The sequence below is a fragment of the Haliotis rubra genome, unplaced genomic scaffold, assembly GCF_003918875.1.
Source record: "Haliotis rubra isolate DU_JTF1 unplaced genomic scaffold, ASM391887v1 Scf133, whole genome shotgun sequence".
NCBI classification, from domain to species: Eukaryota; Metazoa; Mollusca; class Gastropoda; order Lepetellida; family Haliotidae; genus Haliotis; species Haliotis rubra.
The window spans coordinates 1336929-1350000 of record NW_025765259.1 but is presented as its reverse complement, the minus strand read 5'-3'; the positions used below and the strand labels follow the sequence as shown (position 1 = coordinate 1350000).

Below are 13072 nucleotides of genomic sequence, written 5' to 3'. Positions count from 1 at the left end.
GCCCCAGGAAGGAGTTACAAGGGTTTATCACTGGTGTCATACGAAAAAACTGTCCTAGCTGCAGAATTTGGTGGACAGATTGCTCATTGATAAATAAGTTTCCCTCATACAAGTACGAGAGGAAGTTTGTGAGGGCATCGTCACTGACTGGGAACGGCACTGTGATGGTCAGCATGGGGGCATGTCTAGTGACTTGGCAGGTGGACAGGCAGAACGGCCGCGCGATGTTGAACACCAGCTGGTGAACCTGAAAGAGGTGAACACAAAACATGTCACCATGGATACATAATATGCTGCAGATATCAGGCATCAGACAAACATGCTGCATTTAATGCAGAGCTTAGCTACCTATGACTGAGTCACTGTCAAAGATAGCACATCACTGTGAACAACACTCACTATGTTGCCCACTGTCAAGATAGCACATCACTGTGAACAACACTCATGTTGCCCACTGTCAAGATAGCACATCACTGTGAACAACACTCATGTTGCCCACTGTCAAGATAGCACATCACTGTGAACAACACTCATGTTGCCCACTGTCAAGATAGCACATCACTGTGAACAACACTCATGTTGCCCACTGTCAAGATAGCACATCACTGTGAACAACACTCCCACTGTCAAGATAGCACATCACTGTGATAGCAACACTGTGAACAACAAACACGTTGCCCACTGTCAAGATAGCACATCAGTGTGAACAACACTCATGTTGCCCACTGTCAAGATAGCACATCACTGTGAACAACACTCATGTTGCCCACTGTCAAGATAGCACATCACTGTGAACAACACACATCACTGTTGCCCACTGTCAAGATAGCACATCACTGTGAACAACACTCATGTTGCCCACTGTCAAGATAGCACATCACTGTGAACAACACTCATGTTGCCCACTGTCAAGATAGCACATCACTGTGAACAACACTCATGTTGCCCACTGTCAAGATAGCACATCACTGTGAACAACACTCAAGATAGCACATCACTGTTGCCCACACTGTCAAGATAGCACATCACTGTGAACAACACATCACTCATGTTGCCCACTGTCAAGATAGCACATCACTGTGAACAACACTCACACTGTCAAGATAGCACACATGTTGCCCACTGTCAAGCCCACTAGCACATCACTGTGAACAACACATCACTGTGAACAACACGTTGCCCACTGTCAAGATAGCACATCACTGTGAACAACACTCATGTTGCCCACTGTCAAGATAGCACATCATCACTGTGAACAACACTCATGTTGCCCACTGTCAAGATAGCACATCACTGTGAACAACACTCATGTTGCCCACTGTCAAGATAGCACATCAGTGTGAACAACACTCATGTTGCCCACTGTCAAGACAGCACATCACTGTGAACAACACTCACTAAACACGTTGCCCACTGTCAAGATAGCACATCAGTGTGAACAACACTCATGTTGCCCACTGTCAAGATAGCACATCACTGTGAACAACACTCACTCAAACAACACTCATGTTGCCCACTGTCAAGATAGCACATCACTGTGAACAACACTCACTGTTGCCCACTGTCAAGATAGCACATCACTGTGAACAACACTCATGTTGCCCACTGTCAAGATAGCACATCAGTGTGAACAACACTCACTAAACACGTTGCCCACTGTCAAGATAGCACATCAGTGTGAACAACACTCATGTTGCCCACTGTCAAGATAGCACATCAGTGTGAACAACACTCATGTTGCCCACTGTCAAGATAGCACATCAGTGTGAACAACACTCACTTAACATGTTGCCCACTGTCAAGATAGTGGGGCGGTGGGGTAGCCTAGTGGTTAAAGCGTTGGCTCGTCATGCCGAAGACCCGGGTTCGAATCCCCACATGGGTACAATGTGTGAAGCCCATTTCTGGTGTCCCCCGCCGTGATGTTGCTGGAATATTGCTAAAAGCAGCGTAAAACCAAACTCAGTCAGTCAGTCAGTCAAGACAGCACATCACTGTGAACAACACTCACTGGAGCATGATGCCTGATGACAGAGCAATTAACACTATTAGCAACAACACCATGCCCGTTGACAATAAGACACGGAGATGTTGACAATGAGTCACAGATGTTGGCAATGAGACACAGAGATGTTGACAATGAGACACAGAGATGTTGACAGTGAGACACAGAAATGTTGGCAATGAGACACAGAGATGTTGACAGTGAGACACAGAGATGTTGACAGTGAGACACAGAGATGTTGACAGTACTCACCAGAACATGATGGCTATTGACAATGAGACACAGAGATGTTGACAGTGAGACACAGAGATGTTGACAGTGAGACACATAGATGTTGACAGTGAGACACAGAGACATTGACAGTGAGACACAGATGTTGACAATGAGTCACAGAGATGTTGACAATGAGACACAGAGATGTTGACAGTGAGACAGAGATGTTGACAATGAGTCACAGAGATGTTGACAATGAGACACAGAGATGTTGACAGTGAGACACAGAGATGTTGACAATGAGACACAGAGATGTTGACAGTGAGACACAGAGATGTTGACAATGAGACAGAGATGTTGACAGTGAGACAGAGATGTTGACAATGAGACACAGAGATGTTGACAATGAGACACAGAGATGTTGACAGTGAGACACAGAGATGTTGACAATGAGACAGATATGTTGGTGGCACTCACCAGAAACATGATGTTCATTGACAATGAGACACAGAGACGTGACAGCACTCACCAGAACACAGATGGCCGTTGACAATGAGATACAGAGACGTGACAGCACTCACCAGAACACGATGGCCGTTGACAATGAGATACAGAGACGTGACAGCACTCACCAGAACACGATGGCCGTTGACAATGAGACACAGGTCACAAAACTGTCTGGTCCTCCAGAAGTGGGACACTTGAGCAAGGAAGTGTTCCTGAAATCCAGGCTTCTCAACTTTCTTCTGGATTTGTCTGAAACACATGGTCAGCTGAGGGTGAACCAAAACTTTGGTGACTTCATGAGCATGGGTACTCTGCTGACAAACCTGGAGACACAAAGGAAAACCAGGATTCAGCTCTCACAGGATCCTGGCACACCTAAGGGATGAGACTCTGGACAACTATGTCAGCCAAGTCAATTCTGGGCAGTGAAACATGAGAACAAATGTACATGTAGAACTATAGAAACAGTATCCACTGATAAAATGCCATCCACTGATATAAATGGTATCTACTAATATAAACAACATCCACTGATATAAATGGTATCTACCGTTATAAACATCCACTGATATAAATGGTATCTACTGATATAAACAACATCCACTGATATAAATGGTATCTACTGATATAAACATCCACTGATATAAATGGTACTGATATAAATATAAATGGTATCTACTGATATAAACATCCACTGATATAAATGTTATCTACTGATATAAACAACATCCACTGATATAAATGGTATCTACTGATATAAACATCCACTGATATAAATGGTATGTACTTACATAAACATCCACTGATATAAATGGTATCTACTGATATAAACATCCACTGATATAAATGGTATCTACTGATATAAACATCCACTGATATAAATGGTATCTACTGATATAAACATCCACTGATATAAATGGTATGTACTTACATAAACATCCACTGATATAAATGGTATCTACTGATATAAACATGCACTGATATAAATGGTATCTACTGATATAAACATCCACTGATATAAATGGTATGTACTTACATAAACATCCACTGATATAAATGGTATCTACTGATATAAACATCCACTGATATAAATGTTATCTACTGATATAAACATCCACTGATATAAATGGTATCTACTGATATAAACATGCACTGATATAAATGGTATGTACTTATAGAAACAGTATTCACTGACAAAAATGGTATCCATTGAGGTAATTTACTAATGAGTATGAAACCACAAAAGATCTGTACTACTTTCACTGTTTACCAACAAATACAGCATTGAGTCCCTTCAGTCAGACTACCGAGTCGGGGTCCCTAACAAATTATTGGGACAATTGTTAAATTGTTATCAATAAGAAAACACAGTCTAAATGATGCTCAAAATCAGTGTTTAAAAGAGCATAGGTGAGACATAGGTGAGACATAGGTGAGCCAGGTGAGCCAAAGGTGAGACATAGGTGAGACAAAGGTGAGACATAGGTGAGACCTTTTATAAGTGTAGGCTACTTTGGAGATTTACCATTTTGACAACAGAAAACAAACTTGACACTAAGTGATAAATAGGTTGTCACACAATGCTTTAAATACATATATTAACTGCTGATTCGTAAAACAGGATATTTTCCATGTATAAACACTCTCATGATAACCACTATTTATCTGATGTTCACCTGTCCTAGAAACGTAAATGTTGTTTAATGATGTGTTCAAGAATATTCCACCCATATCATGTTGCAGATATACAAACAAACAAACAAAACCTGTCAACTTCAAGTAATACCAACACCGTCTGAACGCTTGTCTCTTCATCCAAGGATTCACCACCTGTCAGGACCATGCAGTGTTTAGGTGTGCTGCGTTTCCTTTGCGGTGACCTGGAGGCTGAACTGCTCTTGTTCTTGCTATCTCGACTATCGGGGGGCTTCTTTTTCGGTGATGTGCTTTCTGAAACAAAACTGCATCAGTGAATTATATTGTTTATGGAATATACAATACTTCAAAATGTCAGCTGATTCAAATACAATATGGAAGCACAAGAGTATTACAATAAATACATAACATCACATCATGAGGGGTGGAGAGCTAGGAAACGAAACATGCTTTATGTTAGAACATTGGGCAAATAGACAGCTGCAGTAGAAGTCACTGTTTATCGCTTTGTAGAGCAGTTTTACAGACACTTACTATTGATGCGGATATCAGTGGTAATCGTACATCGACGATGTGACTGACGTGGTGCACTTTTCATTATCTGGCCATGAAGCCATACTGAAAATGAGGTGGTGGGGTAGTCTAGTGGCTAAAACGTTCGCTCATCGTGCCAAAGGCCCGGGTTCGATTCCTCACATGGGTACAATGTGTGAAGTTGATTTTTGGTGTCAACCGCTGGGATATTGCTTGAACATAGCTAAAAGCCGCATAAAACTCACTCACTCACTCAATATTGAAAATGTGAGTTTTGGGCAAAAGGTGTCCCATATCTGCATACATCTCTATTTTATACAGACAAATGAAGCAAGTATGTGGTTTACAGAATAACATATTTTGAGGAGTGGGGGAGGTAAATTTTGATTGTATATCCAGTTTGTACAGTTGACGTTCACAAACTACTGTTTTTCTCAAATCAGACCCATAGTGACCCATTAATGGCTATCAACTGTCCGTGTTATTATTTTCAAAATATACTGGAGTATGGAGTAGGTGCAGTTTGTAGTGCAAGTGTTTCCGTTCTCAGGTAATACCGAACACTGACAGGTGAAATATGACTTTAGACTGGTAGGTGTGAGGACTGATGTTCCCTGTATCTGGCAAACACTTCCTGTTAAAGTAAATATCATATCCTAATGTTGAGAGGCAGATCATCTCCTATCTTTATCCTGAGATACATCATAAGTTTCGCACACGCTGATGTAAAGTAGCATTCTTTTCTGAATGCCTGTTAAAATGCTGGGTCAGAAGAAGTCCTTGTTATCTGCATATTTCGTGTATGTCCAGCATACTAACAGCAGGTAGAGGAAAGTACAATATATCACATGGAAAGACCTCTCCTGTAACCACCAGTAGTATGAGATGTTGAAACAATTTGAATGTTACACTGAGTCAGTCAAAACTTTTTGAGATGTAAAATGGAAACTCTAAATCAACAAGGTATAATATATAATATTTTTGTTATAGTTTTTAGTGCAGAGTATTAAGTCTATAATTAGCACTCATCATCGGGACCAGTTAATGCTTGTTTCCTACCAGCCCATATACACATTAACCATGTAGCCCGATATATTGTAGTACTGACACTGTGTGTAAACCACCCCGACTGTGTCAGGGAGAGCTAATGTTGTTCTATGTCGGTCACATGACAGACAATCCATCCCCATCAATAGTTGGTTGTGACAAGTACTGGGATTGTGGATTGCAACATTCGAAATTAAACTTAATTTCTATGTCCGAGGATGTAATTTACAAAACAAACTCATCAAGTGATATCTGTCGACACTGCAGTTACAAGAACAAAGTATTGGGATGCTCACATACATTGCTGATTAGCTTTGCTCTGAATATTTCATCAATATTGATAACTCTCTGCTGGACAAAAAATGAAAAGTATATTTGAACACAGTGACATCACTCAGAGACCATATCGGTATATCATGTATATGGTCTCTGCATCACTCTACGAGATGTCGGCTCATGGTGTTCAGTGTACTGCACTAAGGACCAAGAAAATCACACCTTTAAGTTTATTAACAATGGTTATTTGGCTGATGTGGTAGATTAATGCCAAATGTTGGCAAAAATAAAAATAAACATATCTTGGAGTTTAGTAGTTTCGTGCGTCAATAATTATCATTAAACAAATAATATAGTATTGTTATGTTAAATGTGACAATACAGTGACAATAGCCTGCCATAAGACAATATGGGCGCGAACACCTTGCCGAGCAGACGACGCATCATTCAACCAAAACACGCGGAGCTGATAGGCGTGTCCACAACAACACACAAACTGCCGTCTTGCGAAAGACCATCGCAGTTTTCTCGTACACGTGGGCGTTTCTGCCGGGTCGGGTACACCAATAAAGAAGAAGTAACTGTACTCAGTACACCAAAATACAACTACACGTTCCATGTGCTCTTCCACCTACCCTTGTCGACACTCGCGAGGTTGAAAATGGACGGCACAGACTCAAGTGTCCGTATCCCATTTTCAAAATGGAGGCTGCAGACTCGCGAGCTGTGTGTAATTTTCCCACCGGGGGTGCCGCTCTTGGAAACGTTCGAAACCCATTTTCGGGCGAGTTTTGGGTTCTTCCACGGGAACCGGTGCAAGGAAGGGCGTTCTCCGATCGTTCCTGAATTGGGTTTGAAGGAACAGTTTTCTACAATACACTGGGACGCCATTGCATCTCTAACAGGGCGTACACAAAGTCCAACAGCTGATTGGTAGAATTTGAAAGGGGAACAACTCATGACGAGAATGTGTCATTAAATATTATTTGGACTTCAAAACAGTTGTTATTTTCACTTGAGTAAGTGAGTTCCATTTTATCATGTCATCGGCTTTGTTGCAGAAAAAACAACATGTATTGATCATAGATCAAGTCTCTTTAATTACGACCTGGACACATTAGACACTGTGCGCACTAATTTCCGTATGTTCAATGTCGAAGAGATTATTTAAAATTGTTTATGAACGATGTATGAATAGATATGTGTATCCGCTAAATAGAGTTAATTACAGGCACATTTCTGACTGTCTGCCCTGAAAATGAAACAACACAAACAAACTGAAAACTAAACTTGAAAATTTGATAGTATAATATGTATTCCATCATATTTGTTTTGGTAAATCTAATTATTTTTTAAATATAATTAGCTAATTTACAGATTGTTTTTACATTGCATTTCTGACTGAACAGAATATGTTCCCGTTTCAATTTTGTTTTTCGTCGGGATGGCCTAAAAGTCGGGCCGGGCCGGGCCAAGGCGGGCCAAATCTATTATTGGCTAATAAACCCATTAACAAAAACCAAGCCTACAATTAGTCAATGCAACATACACTCATGATAATAATGACCAATCGGAAGCCACAAACGCGTACCATAATAACTTTATTACGAGTAAATCGGCTAAAACCCAGGAAGACGAGAAGCCTGTGAACTGGCTGACCGAGGTTACGTATAAAAGTGGAATCGTTAAACGAAACGGGATTTAATACGTATAAATACTTCAGCCAATTCCGATACACATTTCCGTCGGCCCGAAAATGATTTTACATCTATATCCAATCACATGCCACCCCATAAATTCACTATTCATCGTATTTAAAGCATGCCCACATTTAAATGATACTATCTCTTCCCCACACTCTCAACATTATCTCGGCAACAATAGACCGGTATGATATCTACCTAAATATCGCTTTGTAATGTTATAAAATGCCACATGTAAAGAAAACTGCTCCGTTAAAGTGAAGCCCTTGTCTCACATTTTTCAACATAGCCTCAATCAAAAGTATTTGGTCTCTGTTCAGCCCGACTTGGCCCGTGATGTCAAAAAACAACTTAAACCTCACACATGTATCCTGATTTGTGTTTATATCCATAGATTAGTATTATATCTACCTACATATCACTTCACAGAGTCTAGAAGCGTAGTATTTGAAGCAAGCACTTTGCTCAAAGTGAAACCCTATTTTCTGTACATTCTCAACAAAGACACAGTATCAAAAGCTTTCGGTCCGGCTTGGCCCGGGCGCTCAAACGCACCTTATACCTCACAGATGTATCTTGAAATGTGTTTAAATCCATAGATTGGTATTATATCTACCTAAATATCACTTTGTAATGTTATCAAATGCTACATGTAAAGATAACTGGTTCGTTAAAGTTAGCCCTTTTCTCTCTCCATTCTCAACATAGCCTCAATCAAAAGTTTAGTCTCTGTTCAGCCCGACTTGGCCCGTGCTGTCAAAAACACCTTAAACCTCACACATGTATCTTGAAATGTGTTTATATCCATAGATTAGTATTATATCTTCCTACATATCACTTCACAGAGTCTCAAAGCGTAGTATTTGAAATAAAAACGTTGCTGAAAATGAAGCTCTCTTTTCTACATATTCTCAACAAACAGTATCACAAGCGTTCGGTACGCCTTGGCCCTGGCTCTCAAAAACAACTTAAACCCCACACATGTATTCTGATTTGTGTTTACATCCATAGATTAATATTATATCTACCTACATTTCACTTCACAGAGTCTAGAAGCGTAGTATTTGAAGCAAACACCTTGCTCAAAGTGAAGCCCTATTTCTATACATTCTCAACAAAGACACAGTATCAAAAGCTTTCAGTCCGGCTTGACCCGGGCGCTCAAATGCACCTTATACCTCACAGATGTATCTTGAAATGTGTTTGAATCCATAGATTGGTATTATATCTCCCTAAATATCAATGTGTGATGTTACAAAATGCCACATGTAAAGATAACTGCTCCGTTAAAGTGAAGCCCTTTTCTCTCTCCATTCACAATATAGTCTCAATCAAAAGTGTTTAGTCTCTGTTAAGCCCGACTTGGCCCGTGATGTCAAAAACAACTTAAACCTCACACATGTATCTTGAAATGTGTTTATATCCATAGATTAGTATTATATCTACCTATATTTCACTTCACAGAGTCTCAAAGCGTAGTATTTGAAGCAAACGCCTTGCTCAAAGTGAAGCCCTATTTTTGTATACATTCTCAACAAAGACACAATATCACAAGCTTTATATCTACCTAAAAACGTCTTTATAGAGTCTCAAATCGTTGTATTTGAAGCAAACACGTTGCTTAAAGTGAAGTCCTATTTTCTATACATACTCAACAAAGACACAGTATCAAAAGCTTTCGATCCAGCTTGGCCTGGGCGCTCAATCGCACCTTATACCTTACAGATGTATCTTGAAATGTGTTAAAATCCATAGATTGGTATTATATCTACCTAAATATCACCTTGTAATGTTATCAAATGCAACATGTAAAGATCAGATGATTTGAAAATAGGCTGCTACTGCCCAGCTCGGCCAGGTAGGCGAGACACTGTGGATTTAATGAAAACATACTTGTGTGTTCAGGAAAACAGGATTATCAGAAGAAGAAGAAGAAGAAGAAGAAGAAGAAGAAGAAGAAGAAGAAGATATTTATATTTGTGTGTCACATGTTATATATAAAACATACATAAACTTTAAAACATTCAATAAAATATAACATCCGGCCATATGGCCTATGAGACACAAGGCACTATATTATATCTAAAACAGTATAGTAGTAAATAAAATATCACAGCTTTGTAAGCAACATTGTGGTATATATATTTAATTACATGACTACAAACTGCGTTTACAAATGGTTACCATTAAGAAAGAGTGTTATAATTTGTGTTTAACATGTTGTACCATAAGACTCTTAATATAACATCTGGCCTGTGAGACACAAGCCACTACATTCTACCTAAAACAGAATAGAATCTCACAATTCTCTAAGCAACAGTGGAGTGTGGTATATTTAATTACATGACTACAAAGTGCGTTTACGTCTATTAAACATTTTAGTAACTAATGCAGCTAAGGGTTTTATTAATTTAACATTACCTAGCATATATTTGGCCTGCTCGGAAGGTGGCAAGAGAGAAAAAAAAGGGTTAATATTTAGTACATTTTCCCACAAATCATATCGTAAATCCGAATATAGTGGGCAGCTGACCAAAAAGTGAACTTCGTCCTCAATCGTATTGCCATCACAGCATTTACAAATCCTATCGTCTAAAGGTGTTTTAGGGCGTGTAAATCTACCGACCTCTATTTCAAGGGGTAAGGTGCCACATCGTAACTTGCTAAGTGTACTGCGATGAGATCTAGGCAGAAGTTCAGTGACATATGGTTCAGCTGGTAATAGTTTCTTAAACTTTCTGTAAGTACGGAGTTTTTTCCCGTTAGGTTTCCCTCGGTCGTTCCACAGTTCTTTATTCCAGTCCTGACAATCTAATGATCGTATCCACAGTGAGGCGTAATAAATTCCATTTTAGACATATTATATAGGTCAACCACGGGGAGATCCAATTTGTTAAGAATATTTACAACAATTTTATTCCAGGATTTTGGAAAAGTATTAGACCATCTGCATACAGCACTAGGTATTCTCGGCTGCTCAGTAGAACACAGCTTACTCCAGAACCGCACAATTTCAATTTTTTGTTTAGAAAATGGAGTTGTCCAACCCATCTCTCCCCGGACCGCTAGATTTGGAGTCTTACTGCCAACGCCCAGGAAGAATCTACCGCCCTTGTTTTGTACTGCATTTATACAATTGAATTGTTTTGTGCCCCATATGGCTGACCCATAGGATAAGATCGGCTGGACAAGGTTATTGTATAAAGTATTAAAGACATTATAAGCCAAACCACCACAAGATCTGAATTTACACATGATAACACCAAGTACTCGACTAGCAGATTTAGCGATTTCTTTAGCTGTAAAGTTCATATCAATGTTTTCCTGCAACCAAACGCCCAGATATTTATACGCACTGGTATAGTCAATAGTAACATCACCAATTTTGAATACAACTTGTGATCTATTGAAACAACAGGGTCGGTAATGAACGACATTAGTTTTCTTATTATTAATAGTTAAACGCCAACGTTTACACCAATTATCAACGCAATCGTCTCCTGCTATCAAAGCAATATCATCAGCGTACAGTAGTGTACTCAACATAACTCCGTCAATGTTTACACCACAATTGAGAGCGTTGATTTCTTCTGCTAGGTCATTAATGTAAATAGAAAACAAAGTCGGTGACATTACACAACCCTGCCTAACACCGGAATTTACATTAAATAAATCAGTGAAACAGTTGTTTATACGTACACGGGCGTTAGAGTTATTGTACATAGATTGAACAGCATAAAGGAATTTCCCTTTGATTCCAAGTTTTAACAGTTTAAACCATAGACAATTTCTATCTACCTTATCAAACGCTTTCATTGCATCGATGAAGCACACAAAAGTAGGTTTCCCAGTTAGCTTTCTGTTATTGATTACTGAATATAGACTGTAAATATGTTCTTGAGTACTACGCTTGGATCGGAAGCCATTTTGTTCCTCAACCAATATATCATGTAATTCTAACCACTTTGTAAGTCTAGTATTAAGGATATCTGAGTATATTTTACATGGGACTGAAAGCAGTGAAATACCGCGATAACCCAATGGATCACGTGGGTCACCCTCGGGCTTCTTGATAGGATTTATTAAACTAGTACGCCAAATATCCGGGCACTTATTGTTTTCAAAACAAAATGTAAACAGTCTAAATAAAAGATCAATACATGTTTTACTTCTTAGAGCTTCAGCAGGTATACAGTCTGGACCGGCAGCCTTACCACGTTTAGCACGGGCAACCGCGTACTCAACCTCCGCCAATGTTACAGGTTTATCTAGGTCACTGGTATCAAACGTCCGATCACTCGCCCCGTGACCGTTGTCCATTTCATCCCGAACTCGCTGTAAGTGAGCCTCGTCAAAACCGGATTATCAGGAAAACAGGATTATCAGAAACGCTTGAAGTTTACAACATCCGGAAACGGCATCTCCGAGTAACCTTTGGCAAAGCTCTCACGGTGAAAACAATGTTCTCCCGAACCTGAGCTGGGCAACACAGTGTCATTGCCGTGGATGTGTTTTCATACTTTCGTATGTTCAAATTATATAACCATAACATCTCATACGGCAAGTCATTTTAGCTGATACCCTCTGATATTTATTAAATTACTGATATGTTCAAATCATGTCATGAATAGCTTCAGCCGGCTATCTATATCTGTACTAGTATGAATTGATGTTTATACTGTGGAAACTGTACGGAGAACATCATGTATTCTGAACCACTAAAAACCCCACCTCTTTCAAGCATTTCATGTCATATAATTGGGTGTAATATCTTCTGATATTTATTAAGTTAATTATATGTGTAAAGCCTGCCATCTGTATCGGTACTAGTATTCATTAATGTTTATACTCTGAAACATGTACGGAGAACATCCCATACGCATCATATAACACGAGTGGAAGCATAAATAATTTTATATATATCTATTATATATTATATATACATCTGTGATAAACGTAATGAAGAAACGGTGGAGTAATCAATAACACTGAAGGCCCCTGAACGGTAATTAAGGGCAACAATGGAGTATGTTAATTGAATCACAACACCTAGCTGATTGCAATTAGACAAGAGGCAATTAAGCAAGCTGGATACAGGTGTAATTAACAGGTGTATTAATTTCATTAGCCC

At 39.4% G+C, this 13072-nt stretch overlaps 1 protein-coding gene across 1 annotated transcript in view; it reads right to left on the bottom strand.

Moving 5' to 3' along the window:
• LOC124267674 overlaps positions 1-7144 on the bottom strand; it is a 9870-nt gene extending 2726 nt beyond the window's left edge. Inside the window, exons 1-4 of the mRNA XM_046702645.1 lie at positions 6874-7144; positions 4516-4675; positions 2851-2974; positions 1-247 (exon numbers count right to left, since the gene is read on the bottom strand). The exon at positions 1-247 is cut by the window's left edge and continues 2726 nt beyond it. Coding sequence (XP_046558601.1) covers positions 1-247; positions 2851-2974; positions 4516-4675; positions 6874-7129 — 787 coding nt within the window. The 5' untranslated portion in view covers positions 7130-7144. The remainder of the gene's footprint in view (positions 248-2850; positions 2975-4515; positions 4676-6873) is intronic.
• Positions 7145-13072: the final 5928 nt, after the last annotated feature.